The sequence below is a fragment of the Lynx rufus genome, unplaced genomic scaffold, assembly GCF_022079265.1.
Source record: "Lynx rufus isolate CCGP_SWC_20201006 ecotype Redwood Valley unplaced genomic scaffold, mLynRuf1.p SCAF_6, whole genome shotgun sequence".
NCBI classification, from domain to species: domain Eukaryota; kingdom Metazoa; phylum Chordata; class Mammalia; order Carnivora; family Felidae; genus Lynx; species Lynx rufus.
In genome coordinates this window covers 32,629,021-32,651,098 of record NW_025814878.1, presented here as the reverse complement: position 1 = coordinate 32,651,098, position 22,078 = coordinate 32,629,021, and the positions used below count along the sequence as shown (strand labels likewise).

The 22,078-nt window shown below is 39.2% G+C and overlaps 1 protein-coding gene across 8 annotated transcripts in view; it reads left to right on the top strand.

Annotated features, from left to right (window-relative positions):
* The window catches only part of NCOA7 (nuclear receptor coactivator 7), a 156,533-nt gene that overhangs the window by 71,961 nt on the left and 62,494 nt on the right, over window positions 1-22,078 (top strand). For all 8 annotated transcript variants that reach the window (XM_047101533.1, XM_047101530.1, XM_047101528.1 and 5 more), the window contains 2 exons: window positions 17,894-17,973; window positions 21,158-21,265. In XM_047101533.1, coding sequence (XP_046957489.1) covers window positions 17,894-17,973; window positions 21,158-21,265 — 188 coding nt within the window. The remainder of the gene's footprint in view (window positions 1-17,893; window positions 17,974-21,157; window positions 21,266-22,078) is intronic.

Genomic DNA, 22,078 nt, shown 5'->3' with positions numbered 1-22,078 from the left:
CTAGATGGCCATTGAATTCCAGAGTTCTTTGTCCCTTTTCACATCAGTCTCTAGAAGACAAACACCCATGTTGGCAGGTTTGCTTGATCTCATAGGGCTGACCTGGCATATTCCCTAGACTCCCATCCCTAGATGTTATTCTGTACCACTAGGTGGAGCAGTAGGTCTCAAATCAAGAGTAATCCCATTTCTACTTTTGGTGGCTCTCGCCTGGGGAGAACAGACACTAAAATGGGTTCTTGTCAGCTACACTAAGGATTTGGACTTTTCTGTAATCAGTAGGGAGCTATTGGGGGAACTCCCCAATTGTGTGTTTTAAGATGATAAATCTGAGGACATTGGGTAGAAATGAGCCTGAGGGCAAGTAATACTGGCTAGAGACTGGGGCAGAGGGGAAAGGGCCCCTTAAGGAGATATTTTGCTCATAGAATCAGCAGTATTTGGTGATCATTCTAGTGTGTGAAGGAGAAAAAGAACAGAGTCCAGAACAGACAAACTGGAAAATTTACGAAGGAAAAAAGAACTCAGTGTGTTTGTGTTTGGAGATGTTTTTGAGGTACCAAGTGGATTTGTCTAGACGGGCCTAGATTTCAGGTGAAAAGCCTGTAATTTGCTACTCACAGGTGTAACATAACCCACACATGTCACAGAAGTTAACAGGGAACATACAGAGTCAACACAAAAAGTTAATGGATGACAAATAATAAACAGAGTGGAAGGACCTATAAACAGTATGTTGATAATCGTTTTCTCTGAGTACAAAAGTTGCAAGAGAGTTTTGTTTTCTTAATTTTTTTTACGTATTACACATTTTATATTTATTTTTAGTGTTAGTAATAAAATATAGAAACTGAATAATATAATAGAGTAAACCCAAGGGCTTTGCAAAAAGAACATTAGACAAATTTGAAGTTCTATAATCAATAAAGAAGGAAAATAGTAACTTTCTGTAGGTATCTCTACATTGCTAACATCTACCTAATAAGGAAGCATATTTTGACAAAATAATGTTTTTATTTGTTAAATTAGATTTATCTATGCCTCATGTGAGCCTTGGGTAACAATTCATTGCTATCCCCTGACAGTTACAAGAATGCAACAGTTAGATTCCTATAAAAGATGTTATGGAAAGATTGAGTCATTGTAGTTGCCCCATTGTAACAAATTGGTGCAAATTCTAAAACTGTTTTGTTTCTCAGAGGGGAGTTGGAGAAGGAAGTGAATTAATTACATTGAGGCAGATGGTATCAGATAAATCTAGATCCAGTACCCAGTGTAGCACATGGCACAGGGTCAACATCCAAAAAAAATACTGCCCCAAAGCTTCTAGAATATATGAAGTCAACTCTTCTGTGCTTGCACTTATATTTGCTGATGCATGTGACTCTTTTTAAACTTATATTTATTTATGTGAACTCTTAAGGAATTGTTTGATAATCATGCATCTTATTAGATGTGTACATATGTATCTTTTGTCTGGTCCATATTACAGTATCAAAATATATTTGATGGCATGAATTATATCATTAAATTCTTCTGTATTAAAGGAATACGTTATTCTTTAGTCTTAGGATAATGCACATCCTTGCTTCTGTGAAAGTGGAGATAGGAATGGGAATATTCAAAGTGGGTAATATCCTCAGTAGGAAAGTTCTTTAATTGAAACACAGGTATGCAGATGTAAAATTTGAAAAAGATGGAGAAATTTTACAAATATGGGAGGCAAGCCTAAATCGGAATAAAGTATATTTTCGTAATTTTGTAGTGTTTTAGCATAAAAGTTTAATTTTTAAAAATACTGCAGAGAAATAGATATTTTAAGAGAATTGAGAAGTTATTTTAGCAAAAAGAAAACACTTAAGTAAGACTATAGGCACTTTTGTGATTGCATGGTCGAAGATTTATTCAGAGAGAACCTGCAGTGTTGAGAATCAGTCTAGCTTTCAATAAGAAATCTGTCATGTTTGTATGTTAATCATTCAAATCATAGTTTTTCCTCCTGAATTAAAAAGAAACTTAATAAGAATAAAATAATGAGTGAAACTTTCTACTTTTCCTTTTTAAATGTTTTTGGGTTTTGCTACAACATGAACATTAGCAATTGCTGAATTATTTCCCACAATTCAATCCTGACACATTTCCTGACACAGATTACGTTTTTGTAGACTTTTTCTAACCACATGTATGAATATTTCCTGTATGTCATTTCTCTTTGTTTCATGTAACAAGTTCTGAAAGCCAAAGTTATGTTATTATGAGAAATGAATTTCCAAATATAAAAGTAGGTCAAGCCGCAACATTTAATAGTGTTGCCTTCTATTCCAAGGTAATGATCATTCTGGTAGGTTAGAGCCCAAAGAATCACACAATAAAGGATTAAAATGGACTTTAATGTGGAAAGAGGATGTCAAGAAATAATGTGTTTGTTTGTTTGTTTGTTTTTAATCAGGCAGAATATAGAGACTTAAGGGACTTGGGTATAAAATAAATTGATATTATTAGGATGGAAGTAATTAGGCCTGTGCTTCTTGGGCCCATCAGGGAAGTTAGATTAATGTTTAAGTGAAGTCATACCATGAAAACCTAGGTGCACAGGACAAACCTGACAAATGCCCCCAGAGTGCACAAGTTGTTGAGGAAGGAATGTAAATGATGAGGGCAGATGACAGGGGGCGAGGTTTGAGCAAAGAGTCTAACAATCAAAGGTGTTCTTGGCGAAGAATCAAAACAATGGGAAAAGAAGCAGTAATCCAACACAGTGAAAGAAGAATGCTTTCATACCTGACTTTAGAAATCAAAAGAGCTCACCATATTTAGGCAGAATGAGGAAGGAGTATTCAGCATGTAGAGAAACTATGGCAGATGTTCACAGGTCACACATAAATGGTAAAAACAACCTTTATAAAAAATGTTACCTACAAAGGAACAAAGAGAGTCAGGCACAGACTTCACAGCGGTGAACACCAAAGGAATGAAATCTTCGTAGTTGTGAAGTAAAAGCTGTTTTTCAAGCTCAAAGACAACAGGACATTCTCAGGCATACTAAATCTGAGAAACATACCATTTATGTCATACCTTTCCTAAACGGAGTTACTGAGTGGGAGAGACTTTTTTTTTTCCCCCTGAGGACTCTATCACAATCTAGTCCTCAAGAATGAAAGTCATTTTATGAAAGAATTGGTGGTGAGCATTACAACTAATTAAACATAAAATTGAAAAGATATAACCGTTGCAAATATAGTTAAAAGCATAAATATAAAAACTTAAAAAAATAAAGCATGAATATAAAAAGGTATATTTTTTTCAGCTTTATGAGATAAAATTGACGTAACTTTGTATAAATTTAAAGTATACGGAGTGTTGACTTGATGCGTGTGTGTATATATTGCAAGACTATTGCCACTATAGCTTTAGCTAACACTTCCATAGGTCACATAATTACCGTTTCGTTTTTGTGGTGAGAACATTTAAGATCCACTCTCAGCAACTTTCAGATACACAGTATAGTATTATTAACTATGATCACCAAACTGGAAGTTTGCATTCTTTGGTCAACATTTACCCATTTCCCCCAATCCCCGAGCTCTTAAACCTGACAGTGATCAAGGGACACTCCTTCCTTTTCCTCTCACAACTCCAACACTCCCATTAACGTAGTATATTATAATCAATTCTTGTTGTTGTTGAAGCAAAAAGTATAATCACTGAACCAAGCAGCTGTGTTTTAAAAAAACCTGTTGTACTAGGAGCTAAAGCTGAGTCTAGTCCTATTATAATCTGTTTAATCTACATCTTGTTCCCTAATTGATCTGTAATATCACATTTGTATTAGGAGAAATCTCAATGTAAGAGAAATATCCAACTGTGATTTGGGCTGAGAAAAGGACAATAGATCAGATTACATATGGTCAGTGATTTTTTTCAGCTTAAGTGATTTAGAAAAATCAAATTAGGAGTGTACTGGGGGAGGTGCAAAAGAAAAATGCTCTAATACATTGATAGTGGGAGAGTAATGTGGTCACATCTTTCTGGAAGGCAATAACCATTTTTATCAAGAGACTTACCATTTCCATACTCTTTGGCCCAACAACTGTGTTGTAGAAATTCACCCTAAGGAACCAGTCATGTGCATATTAGAAGATTTAACTACAGTGACTAATATTGCATTGTTTTATTATTTTGTTACTTTGTTCTTACTTTAAGTTTTTAATTTCAGGTAACTACAGTGTTACATTAGTTTCAGGTGCACAATATAGTAATTTAACACTTCCATATATCACTCTGTGCTCACCTCAAGTGCATTCCTTAATCCCCATCATCTACCTAACCCATTCTCTGGCCCCTCCCCTCTGTTTTTTTTCTCTGCTTGTTTGTTTTGTTTTTTAAATTGCATATATGAGTGAATCATGGTATTTGTGTTTCTCTGTCTGACTTGTTTCTCTTAGCATTATAATCTCGGTCTCCATACATGCCATTGCAAATGGCAAGATTTCATTCTTTTTTATGGCTGAATAATACTCCATTGTGTAAATATACCACGTCTTATTCACTGCATTGCTTTAAATAATGGAAAAATAAAAATAACATAAATGACATAAAATGGAAGACTATGTGCCATTTAAAAATGATGTAGAAAAAAGATGTGGGAACTTTTCACACACAAAAAAATTTACAGTAGGAAAGTAGGTTGCCAACAGTATATAGAGTATGATTCATTTTTGTGAAAAAAAAAAAACTCACCTGTATACATACAGAAAGAGAGATGGAGAACTGCTGGAATTCTGTTCATGAGAATGTAAGCATTGGTTCTTTCTGAATGGGGATAAATGGGTTATTTGTATTTCCTTCTCTTATTCAACTCTATGTTTTAATGACTGTATAGTTTTGATTCATACAGAATTTTTATATTTCATAGTTTCTTCTAAATTTTAAATTTACCCAACTAAGTTTTTGATTCACTTATTGAAAAAACAAAAGCGACCTTGAATTTTCGGATGGTACGAAAGAGAGTAGGAAGGAGAGTAGAAGCAGCTGTAGGCACAAGGAAGAGCAGAAAGAGCTTATTTTGGATGAGTGTCTCCTGTAGTTAGATATTTAATTGAATACTCATCATGATCTAATGCAGGTGGTAGTAGCCTATTTTATAAATGAAAACACCTAGAACCTGCGTAACTCCCCTAAGGCCCCACCGTGGATCAGCGTGAAGCAGGAATTTAAGCCCCGTCCTCTGGCACAGACACCCTAGCAAAGCCATTGTACATCATTCTGCTACCCCGAGTGAACTCTGAGAGAGAAATAAGGCAAAAGTTAAGTAAAATTTTTAGTGTCTTCTCCACAGCCCGAGGGACATTGTTGTTTCTTAGTAAGGAGAAAAAGTTGATTATACGTGGAGTTTCCATTTCCCCTGAGCTATAACGTGAGTGCTGATAAGGTTGAGATTTCTGTCTGGGCTAACTACCTGAGCTCATCATATTGTGTGTCATCTATGTGTGACGTTGAAACGCTCTTGGTTTTATGGCTACTATGTCAAAAGCTGACTCAACAACTGAAATAAACTGTTCACTTAGATAGGAGATTAGTTAACTCATTCCACAAATACTTGAGGGCCTGCTCCCTGCTGAGGGCCGCCACTAGGCTCTGAGGTAAAGAATTTAAACAACTCCCCCACCCTTCTTGCTTTCTAGATTTTCCATCAGCATGACTCATTTTAGTCAAGGACTGTATTGCCTGTGACATGCTTGAAGGAAGGAAAATAAGGTCTGCAGGGCATTTCCCTTTGTGTCAAGAGAGGATAAAATCTGGAGTTCATATTTAGTATAGTGAATTCTTCCTCACATGCCTGCCTTCTCCATCCTCAGGAGATGAGGTTCCTCATGACACGCCTTTTAAAAATTGTATTGTAACAGCTTATAATTCAGGTATTCCATAATATTATAAACATATTAAATATAACATTTAATATTTTCATTGCACTTTTTTTTTTTATTTTTTTTAACGTTGATTTATTTTTGAGACAGAGAGAGACAGAGCATGAACGGGGGAGGGGCAGAGAGAGAGGGAGACACAGAATCGGAAGCAGGCTCCAGGCTCCGAGCCATCAGCCCTGGGCCCGACGCAGGGCTCGAACCCATGAACAATGAGATCATGACCTGTCGGCCGCTTAACCGACTGAGCCACCCAGGTGCCCCATTTTCATTGCACTCTTGACAGAGTCAGGCCAACAATGTCAGAAATGTTTTATCACCGATAGGGAACACGTTTCTTTAAACAATTACAAATCCTGTATTTTTATTCAAGGACATTTTCTTAAACCTTTATTTTAGAAAGAGAGAGTGTGTGAGCAGGGGCGAGGGGCAGAAGGAGGGAGAGAGAAAGAGAGAGGGAGAGAGAGAGGATCTCAAGCGCCATGCTCATCACAGAGCTGGACATGGCAGGGCTCGATCCCACGACCCTGGGATCATGACCTGAGCCAAAATCAAGAGTTGGACACTCAGTCGACTGAGCCAACCAGCCACCCTAACTTCAAGAAGAAGTTAATTTCTAACTTAACTTTTTAAACTATTAAATCTTGAATCTTCCTGTACTGATTTGAGAGTGATCTGAATTTTTCTCCAAGTCTTAGCTGGTGTTCATCCAACCTCATTTAATAGTAATTCTTAAAGTTTCCTGAGTCCTTTTTCATGCATTGTGGAGTGCTTTACCTTAATCGAATTGCCTTATGTAATCCTTACAGCAACTCTCTGTGGGAGTCCAGTTGGTATCCCCACTTTATTTTATTTTATTTTATATTTTTATTTTTATTTATTTATTTTTTTAAAGCAGGCTCCACACCCAACATGGGGCTTGAAGTCAGGATTCTGAAATCAAGAGTCACATGCTCCACTCACTGAGCCAGCCAGGTGTCTCTATATCCCCAATTTACATGCTGGGGAACAGTCTTCGATTAAGTGAAGTTACTTATACAGTGAGCTAGGGGCAGACCAGGGCTGTCATTGAGTCTGTCTGATACCAAAGCCTCCCCTCTAATGTGAAGCTACATGACATTTATGGGAAAAGCCAGCCTTTTCTTACTGGCTTATACAAGCATTTTATTTTAAAGTTTATTTATTTATTTTGAGGGGAGGGAGGAGAGAGCATGGGAAGGGCAGAGAGAAGAGAATATACAAAGCAGGCTCCCCGCTGTCAGCACAGAGCCTGGTGTGGGGCTCAGTCTCACGTTTGCAAGATCATGGCCTGAGCCCAAACCAGGAGTCCCACACTCAACTAATGGAGAAACCCAGGCACCCCTAAAGGCATTTATATATTACATTAAATTACTTCAATATAGTTCTGAATTTTGATATTTCACAATAGTGTTTTGATTGCCATGGTTTTATTACCATTTGTTTCAACAATACAGTGTTCCTACTGTCATTTTTCTTTTAAAGATAATTTTGGATAGTCTTATGATGTATTTATGCTTACAGAAATATGATGATCAATTCGGCATGTTTCCCTTCTCCAAATTTTTTTTTTTTTGATTTAAATTGCATTTCATTTAAACAGTAATTTGAAGAGAAAGTGAAATTTTTACAAGAATGAGATTTCCAATTAGGAACATTATATGTAGTTCCCTTTATTCAAGCTTCCATATACATACTTTAGTTAACCTTTTGAATTTTCTTTATATGTATCTTCCCATTATCTCATTTTAATTATTCCTAGACATTTTCTAGTTTCATACTATTATGTCTGGGACTTTTCAAAATACCCTTCTGTCACAAATATAAAAGACTATTATATCTGGCCACCTTGCTGAACAATTTTATGATTTCTGGATATTTTCATGATGTTGGTTCTTTAGGTAGACAATTAACTCATCTGCTAATCATGAAGATTTCATTTCTTTCTTTTCAATATGTAAAACTTTGATCTTTCCCTTTGATTAGAGATTCCAAAACAAAGTTGAGTATAAACCACGATAGTAGGAATTCTTACATTTACACTGGTTAGTGTGTTAGTATTTGCTTTCCGTTTCTGATAGAACTCATCTTGGTTGCCTCAGATATGCTTTAAGAGAGTTTCGACTAGCACTTAATTTCTGAAGAGCTCACTGGCCAACCGGCAGCTGCCTGGAGTATGGTCCACAGGTGTTGTCTTGCAGTGCTGTGAAAGGTGGCCTCCAAAGAATGGCAGACTTTCCGTCTTCATCCTTGGGAGCTCCAAAGGGTCTGTCTCTGTGATGTTTGTAGTGTTGCTGCTTTCATCTCCACTACAGAGTTCATTTTTATGACCTTAAGTTCTTGAGGTTTAGACTTGCATCACATTAGGTTAGCCTCTTTTAGCAGAGTGGGAGACATTATGCCCCAAAGCCTTAAAAGCTTTGCTGGAATTGCTCTTAAGCACGTGTCTCCCACAAAACAAAGGGATGAAAGGAATGGGGTGGAGCTCACGCAGTGCCTGCGGGTATTTCTCCCCCGCTGCACACCTTGGAATCTCTCTTCTAGAAAGCTGGGGTGGAGGCCTCACTGGTGCCTGAGTTCAGGGTGTGTTCAGGTAATGAACAAGCCACTACAGACCAGGAAGTGAACATTCTCACGGGGAAAGTGCTTTTGTTTAACGACTTTTAGGGATCCACTGATTTTTTTCAGACGCAGATTTTTAATATCAAAGAGTAAAAATTCTTCATCATGTTAAGGAAGTTCACTCCTATTCTTAGTTTTCTAACAGTTTTTTTTTTTTCCTTTTAAGAAAAGATAGTGGCTGATTCATTCATCCAAGGCTTCTTTGGCATGTATCAAAGTGATCAGATGTAGTTCTTCTTTTTTATTTTTTTTAATTTTTTTTTCAACGTTTATTTATTTTTGGGGGACAGAGAGAGACAGAGCATGAACGGGGGAGGAGCAGAGAGAGAGGGAGACACAGAATCGGAAACAGGCTCCAGGCTCCGAGCCATCAGCCCAGAGCCTGACGCGGGGCTCGAACTCACGGACCGCAAGATCGTGACCTGGCTGAAGTCGGACGCTTAACCGACTGCACCACCCAGGCGCCCCTAGTTCTTCTTTTTTAAATAATTTATAATAATCTATCATATTAATTTTCTATGACTCCTGTATTTTGGGAATGAAAGCTTTTTGCTTAAGGTTGATAATTCTTTTAATACCCTACTCTATTCAAATTGCTATTAACTTAATGTTGACTGCATTATTATAAATAATACTAGCATTTGCTAAGCGCTTATTCTGTGCTGGGCTCTGAGATGAACACTGTCTTTGTTATCTCATTTAATCTTCTGAACAACATTATGAGATAGTTCTTCATTTTACAGGTAAGGAAATGGAGACACAAAGATTTCAGGTAACTTGGTTAACATCACACAGCTATGAGAAAGTGTCAGCAGTGCTAGTTGAACTCAGTTCATTTTTGACCCCATAACCAAATTGTAATCAGAAAAAAATGTTTGGTGACATAAGGGAGATGACACATGACTTGATTTTATGGTTAATATCGCCAAACTGTCACAGCCAAATACATCAGTCCCCAGGTCAAGGAAATGCCTGTCATTGTAAGTAGATTCTATTTATAAATCAGGGTGGCCCCATGCACCCCAATGTTAATAGCACACTATCAATAGAAGCCAAATATGGAAAGAACCCAAATGTCAATCAGCTGATGAATGGATAAAGAAGATGTGGTGTGTGGAATATTACTTGGTAATCAAAAATCTTGCCATTTGCAACAACATGGATGGAACTAGAGTGTATTATGCTGAGCACAATAAGTCAGAGAAAGACAAATACCATATGATTTCACTCATGTGTAGAATTTAGGAAACAAATAGGTGAACATAGGGGAAGGGAAGAAAGGATAAAATAAGAAAAACAGAGAGGAAAGAAAACCATAAGAGACTCTTAAATACAGAGAACAAACTGAGAGTTGCTGGTGGGGAGATGGGTAGGGGAATGGCTAAATGGGTGATGGACCTTAAGGAGGGCACTTGTTGGCATGAGCACTGGGTGTTAAATGTAAGTTATGAGTCACTAAACTGTATTCCTGAAACCAATATGACATTATATGTTAACTAACTTGAATTTAAATTTTTTTTTAATCTTTATTTATTTTTGAGAAAGAGAGAGTGTGCACGCCTGAGTGGGGGAGGGGCAGAGAGAGAGGGAGGCACAGAATCTGAAGCAGGTTCCAGGCTCTGAGCTGTCAGCACAGAGCCTGACTCGGGGCTTGACTCACAAACTGTGAGATTATGACCTTCGCCGAAGTCAGATGCTCAGCTGCCCCCCAGGAGCCCCAACTTGAATTTAAATTAGGGGTGCCTGGGTGGCTCAGTCTGTTGGGTGTCCGACTTCAGCTCAGGTCATGATCTCACAGTCTGTGAGTTCGAGCCCCGCGTCAGGCTCTGTGCTGACAGCTCAGAGCCTGGAGCCTGCTTGGATTCTGTGTCTCCCTCTCTCTGCGCGCCCCCCCCCCACTCATGCTCTGTCTCTGTCTCAAAAATAAAATAAAAACATTAAAAAAATTTTTGTAAATAAATAAATCAGGGTATCTCTTTCTTAGAAAGATCTAGAGAGACATAGACAATTTTTGCCTCTACAAATCCCCCTCATTTGGATGCTGTGGAAAACTCTCGTCCCTCTTTCGACAAGGTGTTGAGTGTCCTTGCTGCCAGCTCATGTACCCCATTCAGTTGGTCTTATGATGGAGACGGAAGGAAGAGAGAGCATTCATTGTTCAAGGAAAGTAAAAAAAGAAGATGTGCACACTGAGTCAGGACAGTACAGAATTGGTCCTGATACTTTTCAAATTCTATTTGTGCTTCTTCAGACAATGGATGACAGAAAAAAAAGTCCACATACTGTCTTTTCTGTCCTTCCAATATCTGTCATAGAGGTTATGGAATCAAGATCCAAGGAATTCACAGTTGCCTTTTGTTTCTGTTTTCAAGGACAGTAGTGAACAAAGTCTACTGTCCTGACTTCACCCGGTTCCCAATGGTCTGTGACTGCAGCCAGGTTTAAACGACATCAGTATTGTTTTATTCGTGCTGTTTTTTCCTCAGAACCAGAACATCTAGCCAGTGCTGCATTGCTTCACATCCCCCAGCACACTCATAGCTGAGATCGCTCCTTGAATCCACCAAAATTCCCTCTGTGAATCTGAACCTCTTTTCTTATCTTTTCCTGTACCTGTTCTGCATCCTTGGTAGGCAGAATGATGCCCCTTACCAAAGATGTCTGTGTCCTAAAATCCAAAACCCATTAAAGTTATAGATGGAATTAAGGTTGCTAATCAGCTGACCTTAGGGAAAACATCCTGGCTTGTCCAGGTGTGGCCAGTATAAACTCAAGCGTCTTTAAAAGTGAACAAGGGCAGCAGAAGGGGAGGAAGAGTTAGGAAATGGCACGTGAGAGGACTCGGTTGGGTTTTGCTGGCTTTGCAGGTGGAGGAAGGGACCTTGAGCCAAGGAAAGCAGCCTGCTTCTAGGTGTTGGAGGAGGCAAAGAAATCAGTCTTTCCCTGGAATTTGTAGGCACTGTGATTTTAGCCCATTGAGACTCATGTCAGACTTGGAACCTACAAAACTGTAAGGTACTAACTTTGTATTTATTTTTATGTTTTTAAATGTTTATTTATTTATTTTGAGAGCAACAGTGAGCATGAGTGGGGGAGGGACAGAGAGAGGAGAGAGAGAATCCCAAGCAGGCTCCGCCCTATCAGCATAGAGCTGCACATGGAGCTTGATTTCATGAACGGTGAGATCACGACCTGAGCCGAGATCAGGAGTCCGATGCTTAACCGACTGAGCCACCCAGGCGCCCCGTGTTTATTTTTGAGGTGGAGGCACAACATTTGTGATAATTTGTTACAGTAGCAGAAGGAAGCCAATACATCATGCAGTTCTCCTCACTCCAGCATCCTAGGGCCCCTCCCTTACCACTGCCCTGGCCTCACTGCCCTACTTGGGGCTCCTACACCCCACAGGTGGCTGTTACAGCACAGTATTTGCTTATTCCACACATGGTCTGTCACTCTGATGATTAGACCCCACCCCTGGGTGGACCCTTACTGCTTCTTTCAATGTTTGTATTATTAGAACCTTGGTAGTTTTATTTTTCTTTATTTATTTAGATTCAAGTTAACATATAGTGTAGTATTGGTTTCAGGAGTAGAATTTAGTGGTTCATCACTTGCATATAACACCCAGTGCTCATCCTATCAAGTGCCCTCCTTAATGCCCATCACCCATCCAACCCATCCCTGCACCCACCTCCCCTCCAGAAACCCTCTGTTTATTCTCTGTATTTAAGAGTCTCTAGGGGCTCAGTCAGTTAAGCATCTGACTTTGGCCTAGGTCACTCCTCTTCTTCCCCTTTTACTTGCCACCCCCCATCAGCCACACTTCTTTTCACTCCCCACCTCTAAGCCTTCCTTAGGTTCTGTCCTCAAACCACAGATCTTCTTAAAATGTATTCCTTCATCAGTTGTAACCTCATCCAAGACTTTACAGACCACCACTGCAAGGGATTCCTTCACATCCAGCCTTCATGCTCCTCCAGGCCCTGGACTTGTTCCTGAACATCAACTTCATTCAGCCCCAGTGCATGGAGCGCGAGGAGTCTTCTGTCTGTACACTCATATCTAGGACATCCTCAGATGCAGGAGCCAAGAGCCTTGTGTTGCGGACGCCTGGGGTGGGAAGGGGGAGCCATGACTTGGGGGCAGGGCACCAGATCCACCTGGGTGGGGGGTCAACACAGGTGTCCCCACATCCAGGGCTTATGAGAAAAGAGATGGGCTGTGCCATGTTTCTTTCCTCTAGGGGTCTTGTCAGTTTTGCCACAGTTATTTCCTTATTAGGCTGGAAAAAACTGGCTCTGAAAACTTTTTTCAGAGGCGGGGCAAATAGGAGGTTCAGTTGCTCTGCTCTGAATGGCTCCTGAGGGACATCTGGCCCTGTTTCCCCTCTGGCAGTAGATACTCTTACATCATTTGCTCCAGGTTTTCCTAAGCAGGGGGAGGGTCTGAATTGTGTACATATAAGGGTCTGAGGAGGCTGAAGCTGGAAATAAAGGTGTCAGTATCACTGGGAGATAGTTCTACCCTTGGAGATGGTCATGGGTCCCCACCTGAAACGCTGGAGGTGGAACCCCATCCTGAAGCGTGGCAGAGCCATCCTCGCCCGAGGCAGCTCCCGTCTCTTCTGGGCTCTCTCCAGGGCCAGAAGCCTCTCCAGTGCTTCATGGACTATGTGCTGCAGACTATGTCTAGGTAAGATATACAGGACTTCACTTATGGAGACACGGAGCTGGCCATCTTTAAAACGTAATGCAGGGGCGCCTGGGTGGCGCAGTCGGTTAAGCGTCCGACTTCAGCCAGGTCATGATCTCGCGGTCCGTGAGTTCGAGCCCCGCGTCAGGCTCTGGGCTGATGGCTCGGAGCCTGGAGCCTGTTTCCGATTCTGTGTCTCCCTCTCTCTCTGCCCCTCCCCCATTCATGCTCTGTCTCTCTCTGTCCCAAAAATAAAATAAAAACGTTGAAAAAAAATTTTAAAACGTAATGCAAAAGAAAAAAAAATTAAGAATCCATCTGAAGTTTTACCTTGTGCTATAATGATATCAAGACCATCGAATTAGGTTCTAAGAATTTGCCAGTTCTTTGCTTTTTATATTGACTCAACAGTAAAACCTAGTGTTTGACTTGTGGCTTTGATAGTTTTTTGTATTTTTTTTTTTAATGTTTTATTTCTGAGAGAGAGACAGAGCATGAGCAGGGGAAGGGGCAGAGAGAGAGAGAGAGAGAGAGAGACAGAATCCAAAGCAGCTCCAGGCTCTGAACTGTCAGCACAGAGCCCTATGCGGGGCTTGAACCCACAAACTGTGAGATCATGACCTGAGCTGAAGTTGGACACTTAACCAACTGAGCCACCCAGGTGCCCCTAGCTTTGATAGGTTTATATGATATTCCTGTTGTGATGTTCTATCAGTGAAAATGTTGCCCACAATCAAGTGTATCAGGTTCATTGACCTATATTGGGAAGTTCATTCAAACATATATACCAGGTATCATTGTAAGGCACAAGATGTTCAAAGATGGTACACATCATGGCCTTCACCTCAAGAATTTCAGAATCTTAGATTCTGGAGGGAAAGCTCCCCCCGCTTATTTATAATGTTACTATGTTTGACATTTTTCTGGCCTACCCACCTCTGACAAAGGAGAAGTAATTTTCGTACTAATTCAGGTACACAAGTTAACTTTATCCTGAAAGGCTCAGCTAGCACCTGTTTTTCCTTTGCAGGTGAGCAATATGGAAACTCAGGGTTTGGTGGCTTATAGCAGTGATTCCACTGGGACCAGAAATAATTATGCACAGTTTTCTGGACAGGTGTGGATCAGAAGTTGCCACAGATGGGAAGAGGAAGCTTAGGTTCTAGAAATAGGAAGCACTTACAAAAGGATGTGAAAAGCCTGTTCTGAAAGCAAGATTACCTACAATGACAACTGTTTATGGTGACAAGGAGAAGGGCAGGAGTGTGGGACAGAGAGAGCAGAGCTGACGTGATAGAATACCAGATTGTGAGAGTTGTAAAGTAGTATGATGGGGTTTTTCAACAGGCCATGTAAAATCTCCCTATCTAGAGAATCTAGAGATCTAAAAAAACACAGTCTCTTCTTCCTGAAGTAGTTTGGATGTGGTCACCTGAAGGTAGGGAGGTCACTTTTTTTTTTTTTTTTTTATAGTCTGGAGGGATTTCCAAGGTCTCTTTGGTTCTATGAGTGGATCTGATTGAACATACAGATGACTGGAAAGGGACTCTAGGTACAGCATCTATGACTTTTTTCTTGGTTGTTAACATTAAATAATATAAAGGAACGATTTAAAAGGCAGATAAATCCCACGTAAATTAACTATTTTCATGTTTCTGCGTTACCTTCTGAGTTCTCACTCAGTACACCCATATTCGTCATGTGGATGTGATGATACTGTTGATCTAAGAGTGGGGCATGGGATGTTGTAGGACCTCAGGTGTAGAGCGCTGAGCTAATCACACTTCTTAGTTGGTGACATGTCATCACTGGTCAGAGCTGGGCTCCTTGTTATTTATTCATTAATTTCCTTATATCCTCATTCCTCACTCCCATTTCTCTTCTCACTGCATACCATTCTCCTGCATTCAGTGAGTAGGCTTTTATTTGGATGTGGCCTTGAAAAATCTATAGTTGCTCTGTGTGCATCTATTTTAAATTTACCTAATGATGTTGTTCTGTACATCCCATTCTTTTTCTCTTGACGTAAACATGCTGCAGTGTATAGCTCAGGCTTGTTATTTCTCATTACTGCCTAGAATACCAGAGCATATCTCCTACATTTTACTTACCCTCCAGCTTTCCCCTGCCACAGATGATGCGGTTATGTACATCCTCAAGCCAAGTGACTTTATGATATATATAAAGTATGTACCTCCTGGGAGAGGAGGCCTGTCGGTTAGATTGCTGAGTCATATGGGCTATATATATTTAATTTGCTGGAATGGCTATACCAGTTTACATTCCTTCTAACAGTTCACATCTCTGCCAACACTAGAATTTTCCAGCTTTCTGATTTTTGCCATGCTAATAGATGTAAAATGATGCATTGTCTTAATTTTCATTTTTCAGATCACATGCAAGTTAGAGCATCTTTTCACAGTTAATTCAATTTTATATTTTTCGTCATTTAAATTTTTATTCACTGCAGTATGGCTGTCTGTGTTTTCAGTATCGGGGTTGATTATATTAAGATGCATTTAAATGAGAATTAATTTGAATCATAATGCAGCTGCTAGATTTCTGGGCTGACCAGTTCTGGCCTGTAAAAACAGCAAAGTCTATGGCCCAACTTATAATATGTTCTCCGGCATTTTGGTCATCCCAAGTTTTCAGTATTATCACTAATATCACACTAACCATATGCTATGATATATGGCAGTTTTCTTCTTTTGAATTTTGCCTTAGGATGAATCCCCTAGGGAAGGATTACGGAACCAAAGAATGAACATTTTTATGACTATTGTTACATATTAACAAATCACTTTCTAAAAGGGCTGGGAATCCTTGCGCACTGTTGGTGGGAATGTAAATTGGTGCAACCATTATGGAAAACAATATGGAGGTTTCTCAAAAAATTAAAAATAGAAATACCATACGATCTGGTAATTCCACTTCTGAGTATTTACTGAAAGAAATGAAAACACTAAATTGAAAAGATATATTGACTGTTTACAGTAGCCAGGATATAGAAGCAACCTTAGTGTCTATTGATAGATGAATGGGTAAAGAAGATGTGGTATATACATATACATACATATATATATATATATATATATATACATATACACACATATACATATATATATACATATATATATGTATATAGTGGAACATTGCTTGGCTATAAAAAGTAATGAAATCTTGCCATTTGTGACAACATGGATAGACCTAGAGGGTATTATGCTAAGTGAAATAAATCAAAGACAAATACCATATGATTTCACTTAAATGTGGAATTGAAAAAACACATGAATAAACAAAAAAATGGACTCTTTTTTTTTAAACTTTTTTTTTTTCCACGTTTTTATTTATTTTTGGGACAGAGAGAGACAGAGCATGAACGGGGGAGGGTCAGAGAGAGAGGGAGACACAGAATCGGAAACAGGCTCCAGGCTCCGAGCCATCAGCCCAGAGCCTGACGCGGGGCTCGAACTCACGGACTGCGAGATCGTGACCTGGCTGAAGTCGGACGCTTAACCGACTGCGCCACCCAGGCGCCCCAAAAATGGACTCTTAAATACAGACAACAAACTGGTGATTGCCAGAGGGGAGTCCATGAGGGGATGGATGAAAAAGGCGAAGGGGATTAAGAGGTGCAAAATTCCAGTTATAAGATGAATGACAGAGATGAAAAGTATAACAGATGGGGCACCTGGGTGGCTCAGTCGGTTGAGCATCCAACCTCCACTCATGTCATGATCTCATGGTCTGTGAGTTCGAGCCCCGCGTCAGGCTTTGTGCTGATGGTTCAGAGCCTGGAGCCTGCTTCAGATTCTGTGTCTCCCTCTCTCTCTGCCCCTCCCCCGCTCATGCTCTGTCTCTCTCTATCAAAAATAAATAAACATTAAAGAAAATTTTTAAATAAAAAAAGTTTACAAAAAGTATAACATAGGGAATGTAATCAATAATAGTGTAATAACATTGAATGGTGAGCATTGAGTAATGTATAAAATTGTCAATTTACTATGTTATTTTAATTATGCTTTGCTTGAAAAAATAGAAAAAAAAACTAAAAGGGTAGGATTGATTTCCATTATGCGTCATTTATATCATAACTATACTAGTTTTAACTTCATTGTGTAATATTTATACTATTCCTTTAATAACTATAAAATATTTGTTATTTGCACTATTTAATTATAGTTAACAGAAATCATTTGTTCAGGTGTTCACTGATGAATAGTATTTTTTTTTTTTATTTTAAATTTTTTTTTTTTTCAACGTTTATTTATTTTTGGGACAGAGAGAGAGACAGAGCATGAACAGGGGAGGGCCAGAGAGAGAGGGAGACACAGAATGGGAAACAGACTCCAGGCTCTGAGCCATCAGCCCAGAGCCTGACGCGGGGCTCGAACTCACGGACTGCGAGATCGTGACCTGGCTGAAGTCGGACGCTTAACCGACTGCGCCACCCAGGCGCCCCAGTATTTTTTTTTTAAGAGTATGGTCTATTTGTGCCCATAGTCCATTTTCCTAGTAGTGTCTGCTTTATTTTTTTAGTCCGTTTGAAAGTAGTTTTGATATACTCCTGAGTGTCTTATCCTCCATTCCTGAAAATGAAATTATTCATTTACATACATTTTATTCTTCAGATGACAATCAAAACAAAACACATGATAAAAAAGAGAAGAAGATGGTGGTTCAGAAGCCCCATGGTACTATGGAATACACTGTAAGTACGAACAGGAGGTATGAACACTTGTTAAGACCACTGGATTTGCATGATGTTTCTCCCTGACACATCCTCTTAGCTGCATTCCTTTTGTGTGCCCATTAATTAAGGAAGCTTCTTAAGACCTGTTCTAGGTCATTTCTTTTCCCTTTATGTTTTATCTCTGGGTAATCTCATGTAAACCTATGACTTGAATTATCTTCAATATGCCAATGACAGCTGGTTGGTTGTGCTTTCTGAGTTCCATAATCACAGATCACTTTCCTACTCAGCCTATCCACTTAGACCTCCAGGGCTGGTATTTTTTCAAGAAGCAATGGCTCCATAAGCTGTACATTTCTACAAGCCAGAGCTTTGCCCTTGACATCCTCTTCCCATGACTCCTCATGTTCATTCTTACCTTCTGTGACTATCCAAGCAGATCTCTTCATTTCAGTCTCATAGATTCATGTTCCTTTACATAATGTACCTCAGTTTAACACTATTGATTCACTGATGATGTGATTGTTTTAATGTCTATCTTGTGCCTTAATTCATGTATCCATGGAGAGAGATCCTTTTTTTTGGTCACCATTGTATTTCTGGTGCTCACAGGGTATAGGCCTCCATTCTGTTGAGTTAGTAGATGAATAATGCTATGTATGTGTCCGTTATGGCACCTCCGCATATGTGCGGTGTGTTTATTTCTCTCCTGCAGCGTGAACTCCTGGGGGCCGGGAGCTGTGTCTATTTATCCCAGGTCTGTTACAAAGTGAGCACTCAGTTATAGATTTGTTTTAATTCACTTTGAAGTAGCATTGTTGAGGAGTGTTCTCTGACTTGTAATAAGAAATTAAATGCTGTTGCCATTACCTGGTTGTGATTTTCTCATGTGCATTTTTTTTCTACTCATTATTCATGTGCTATGCCAGGCTCTGTACAGGCAAGTAGCAAGACCTGATCCTTCCCTGGCATTTATTTTGGAATGGTAAATTGTTTGCAAGCCTTTCCAGAGTTACACTGAGGAGTCCTGGCACAGGCATTTCATGCTCAGTGCTCGGTGAACGTCTCTAGGCATCTTTCTGTGGGTTATAGGCCTGGTCCTTTCCAGAGGGACTTGGGGTGATTATTTATTTCACTTTACCATGGTCCACAATAGGTTATTGATCCCCATAACACCTAGCACAGTGCCTTACGTGATAGTAGGTACTCAAGAAGTGTTGGATTATTTATCATTAGTAACAATATTAACTCTAAAGCCATGTGTGTATCCAGCAGTATTATGCACAAGCCCCTCCAAAGAAATGACAAGGGGTGTTTTCTAGGAGACGTTTCCCATAGTATATACTAAATGGTGCAGTGAGAGTAAGTATCAACCCCCACATTAACTCTTATAAACAGGTGATCAAATTAGCAATGCAGATATGTCTGCCTGTTTGATTTGTAGGTTACGGGGATTAGTTTTACTTGGCAAGTTATTGTTTGTACTTGTCATTGGAAATAAAAGGTGATTCATAACTTCATGTTTAGAGAACCATGCTAGCACTTAATGGATTGCTTATATTGCTCCAAAGCTGTGGATGTTCGCATTCTGTTTAGTTTTAAACATTTAATGATTCCCATATCCATCCCAGGGTCTGTGGCTTGATGCTGTATTTATGTCTTGTCGTTATGTAATAATTCCAGATTGTTAAGGTTTTTTCTCTTTCCTGAACTCCCTATGCACAGTATATTTCTATAAGTCTTTTCTTAAAAATACGAAGTAAATTTTTTGATCACTTGCCATGAAGTAAGTGCTGTGAAGCAGAAATTACAATTATCTGTTTGATGGATCAAGAACCTGAAATGCAGAGAAGTTAAGTAAATGACCCAACGTCACACAGCTAGCAAGTGGCAGGTCTAGAATTCAGATCCAGCAGTCTGGCTGTAGTCTCCATTCTCAGTGTGTCTCATACTGACTCTAAACCCCCAAAACCCCTGGATTTGAATATGTTAGGTAAAACGTCTTTTTTCTTTTTCATTTTTAGTAAGGCTGGTTTTGCCCAAGGTAGAGGTAGGGCCATATATTGCTAATTTTTAAATGATTTTTTAAAATACATGTATTTATATACTGACTTGTTCCAGAAATGCTTTGAGGTCATTTTGGTGTAATTTGTAACTATGACCTTGATTAGTCTGCGACTGTTCATCTAGTTGGTGGAGTTTTGATGCTAAGGACTGGTGAATTTAATTCTACATCTGTATCTTCAGTAGTCCACGACCTCCTGCAGCCACCTCACATTGCCACCTCGGTCAGGGCTCACCTGGTGGAGCCAAATTTGAATATAGGGACAGTCACCTGTCTTGATCCAAGGCTGTATATGGGAACTTCTTAGTGACACACACCAGAGTGGCCTCCCACTAACAAGTTCTATCCAGTGACCCTAGACAAGAAGTCTGGGATATTGGCCTGACCAGGGGCAGCAGACTTTTTGTGGGTGGAGCTATTTACTGTGAAGTTTCACATCCTCTCATTGCCCTCTTTAGGCCTATAACCCTTTGTTAGAGAAAGAAAGACACACACATGTGGGGCATGAATCGCCAAGTTTCACAGATTTGGAGAATAACACTAATCTGGCTGACTATCAGAAGTTGTCATTTTAATGACTGTGAACAGTTATTGGTAGCTAATCTGAATTTCATAATGATTTACTTGCCTTCCGTCATATTCATTTGTCAAACATTTGAGTATCTTCTGTGTGTTGGGCACTGTGCTGACACTGACGTTATCAGCCATTAACAGGTCACCATGCAGGAGCCTTTAGTGCAGTGAACAGACGGGAAGAAGACAGAACATTGAGAATAGAGGAAGTAGCCCTCCTCTATTGGGTGTGTTTTATTTCTTCTTAACGGTTTTTATTGTACATTGTGAACTTCTACTCCACACAGCTAGGTTGTGCCAAAGTAGATTTAGAAATCTATTAGTGGACACTGAAATTTGAAGATAAGGGAGCCCAGAAATGAATTGCATGTAAGACTTTCCTTTTCTATGGTCTTATTAAGAATGGAGAATGTATTTACTTTCTTTTTCAGAATATATCTGGAAAGAACTACTTTTCATCCACTCAGATCAGAAATAGATTAATGTTGTTTACTAAAAGGGAGGGTTTTGTTTGTTTGTTGTTTTTGCTTTATATTTTGAATCTTGTTTGTTTGATTATTCTAGGCTGGAAGCCAGGACACCCTAAACTCCATAGCCCTGAAGTTTAACATCACTCCCAATAAATTAGTGGAACTGAATAAACTTTTCACACATACTATTGTTCCAGGCCAGGTAATTCTTTACTTGTTGGGTATTACTTTTTAGAAATTTTGCATTTATCTTTTATTGCCATTTTTAATGCTTCACTCTTAGTGTCATGAGATTATCATCGTTGATAATGTGCATTGGTACAGTCTTTCCATTAGATCCAAGAATTCTGAAAGCATTGTAGAACTTAGGAACTTCAGAAATGAATGCCTTGCAGATGATTAACAGTTTACTTAACTATCATTAGTTTATGTTTTGGGTGTCCTGTAGGGCATCAAGAGAAGTTAAATTTGACTTTTTCTTCTGTAGAATGTAACTCAAATGTTCTCAGAATGTTTAATTTAGAAGTGCACGTTTCAGTTTATTCCACTCCTGGGATACATTATGGCCATCATTTGACTTTAAATTAAGCAAATTTTTTTTCATTTTTGTGTTTATATGATACCTGGCAAAAATAGCCAGAGGCAGAGACATTCAGCAGGACTATCAAGAAAAAGCCACACCATTTCTTCCCCAGGTTTTTAAATTAATACTTTATTTATTAAACTGAATGGAATTAGCTAATTGTGTAATTTTGCCACTCTTGGTTAATCTAGCCAGTTTTTTTAGTGCCTTCCACATATTTAATGAGATATTCTTTTATTACTACTTTAAAACTACATTTAGCCAATAGATATAAATGACCCAGTCATTGGCAGGTCCTAGCTGAGGCCACGTTTCCATTCCTATCCATAGAACTGTCTGGTTGCCATGAGCACATTCTGGTTTTAGTTGTGGACTGACTTGAGCATTTTTCTGCATCTCTACATTATAGTGACCTTTAATGCTTCCAGAATA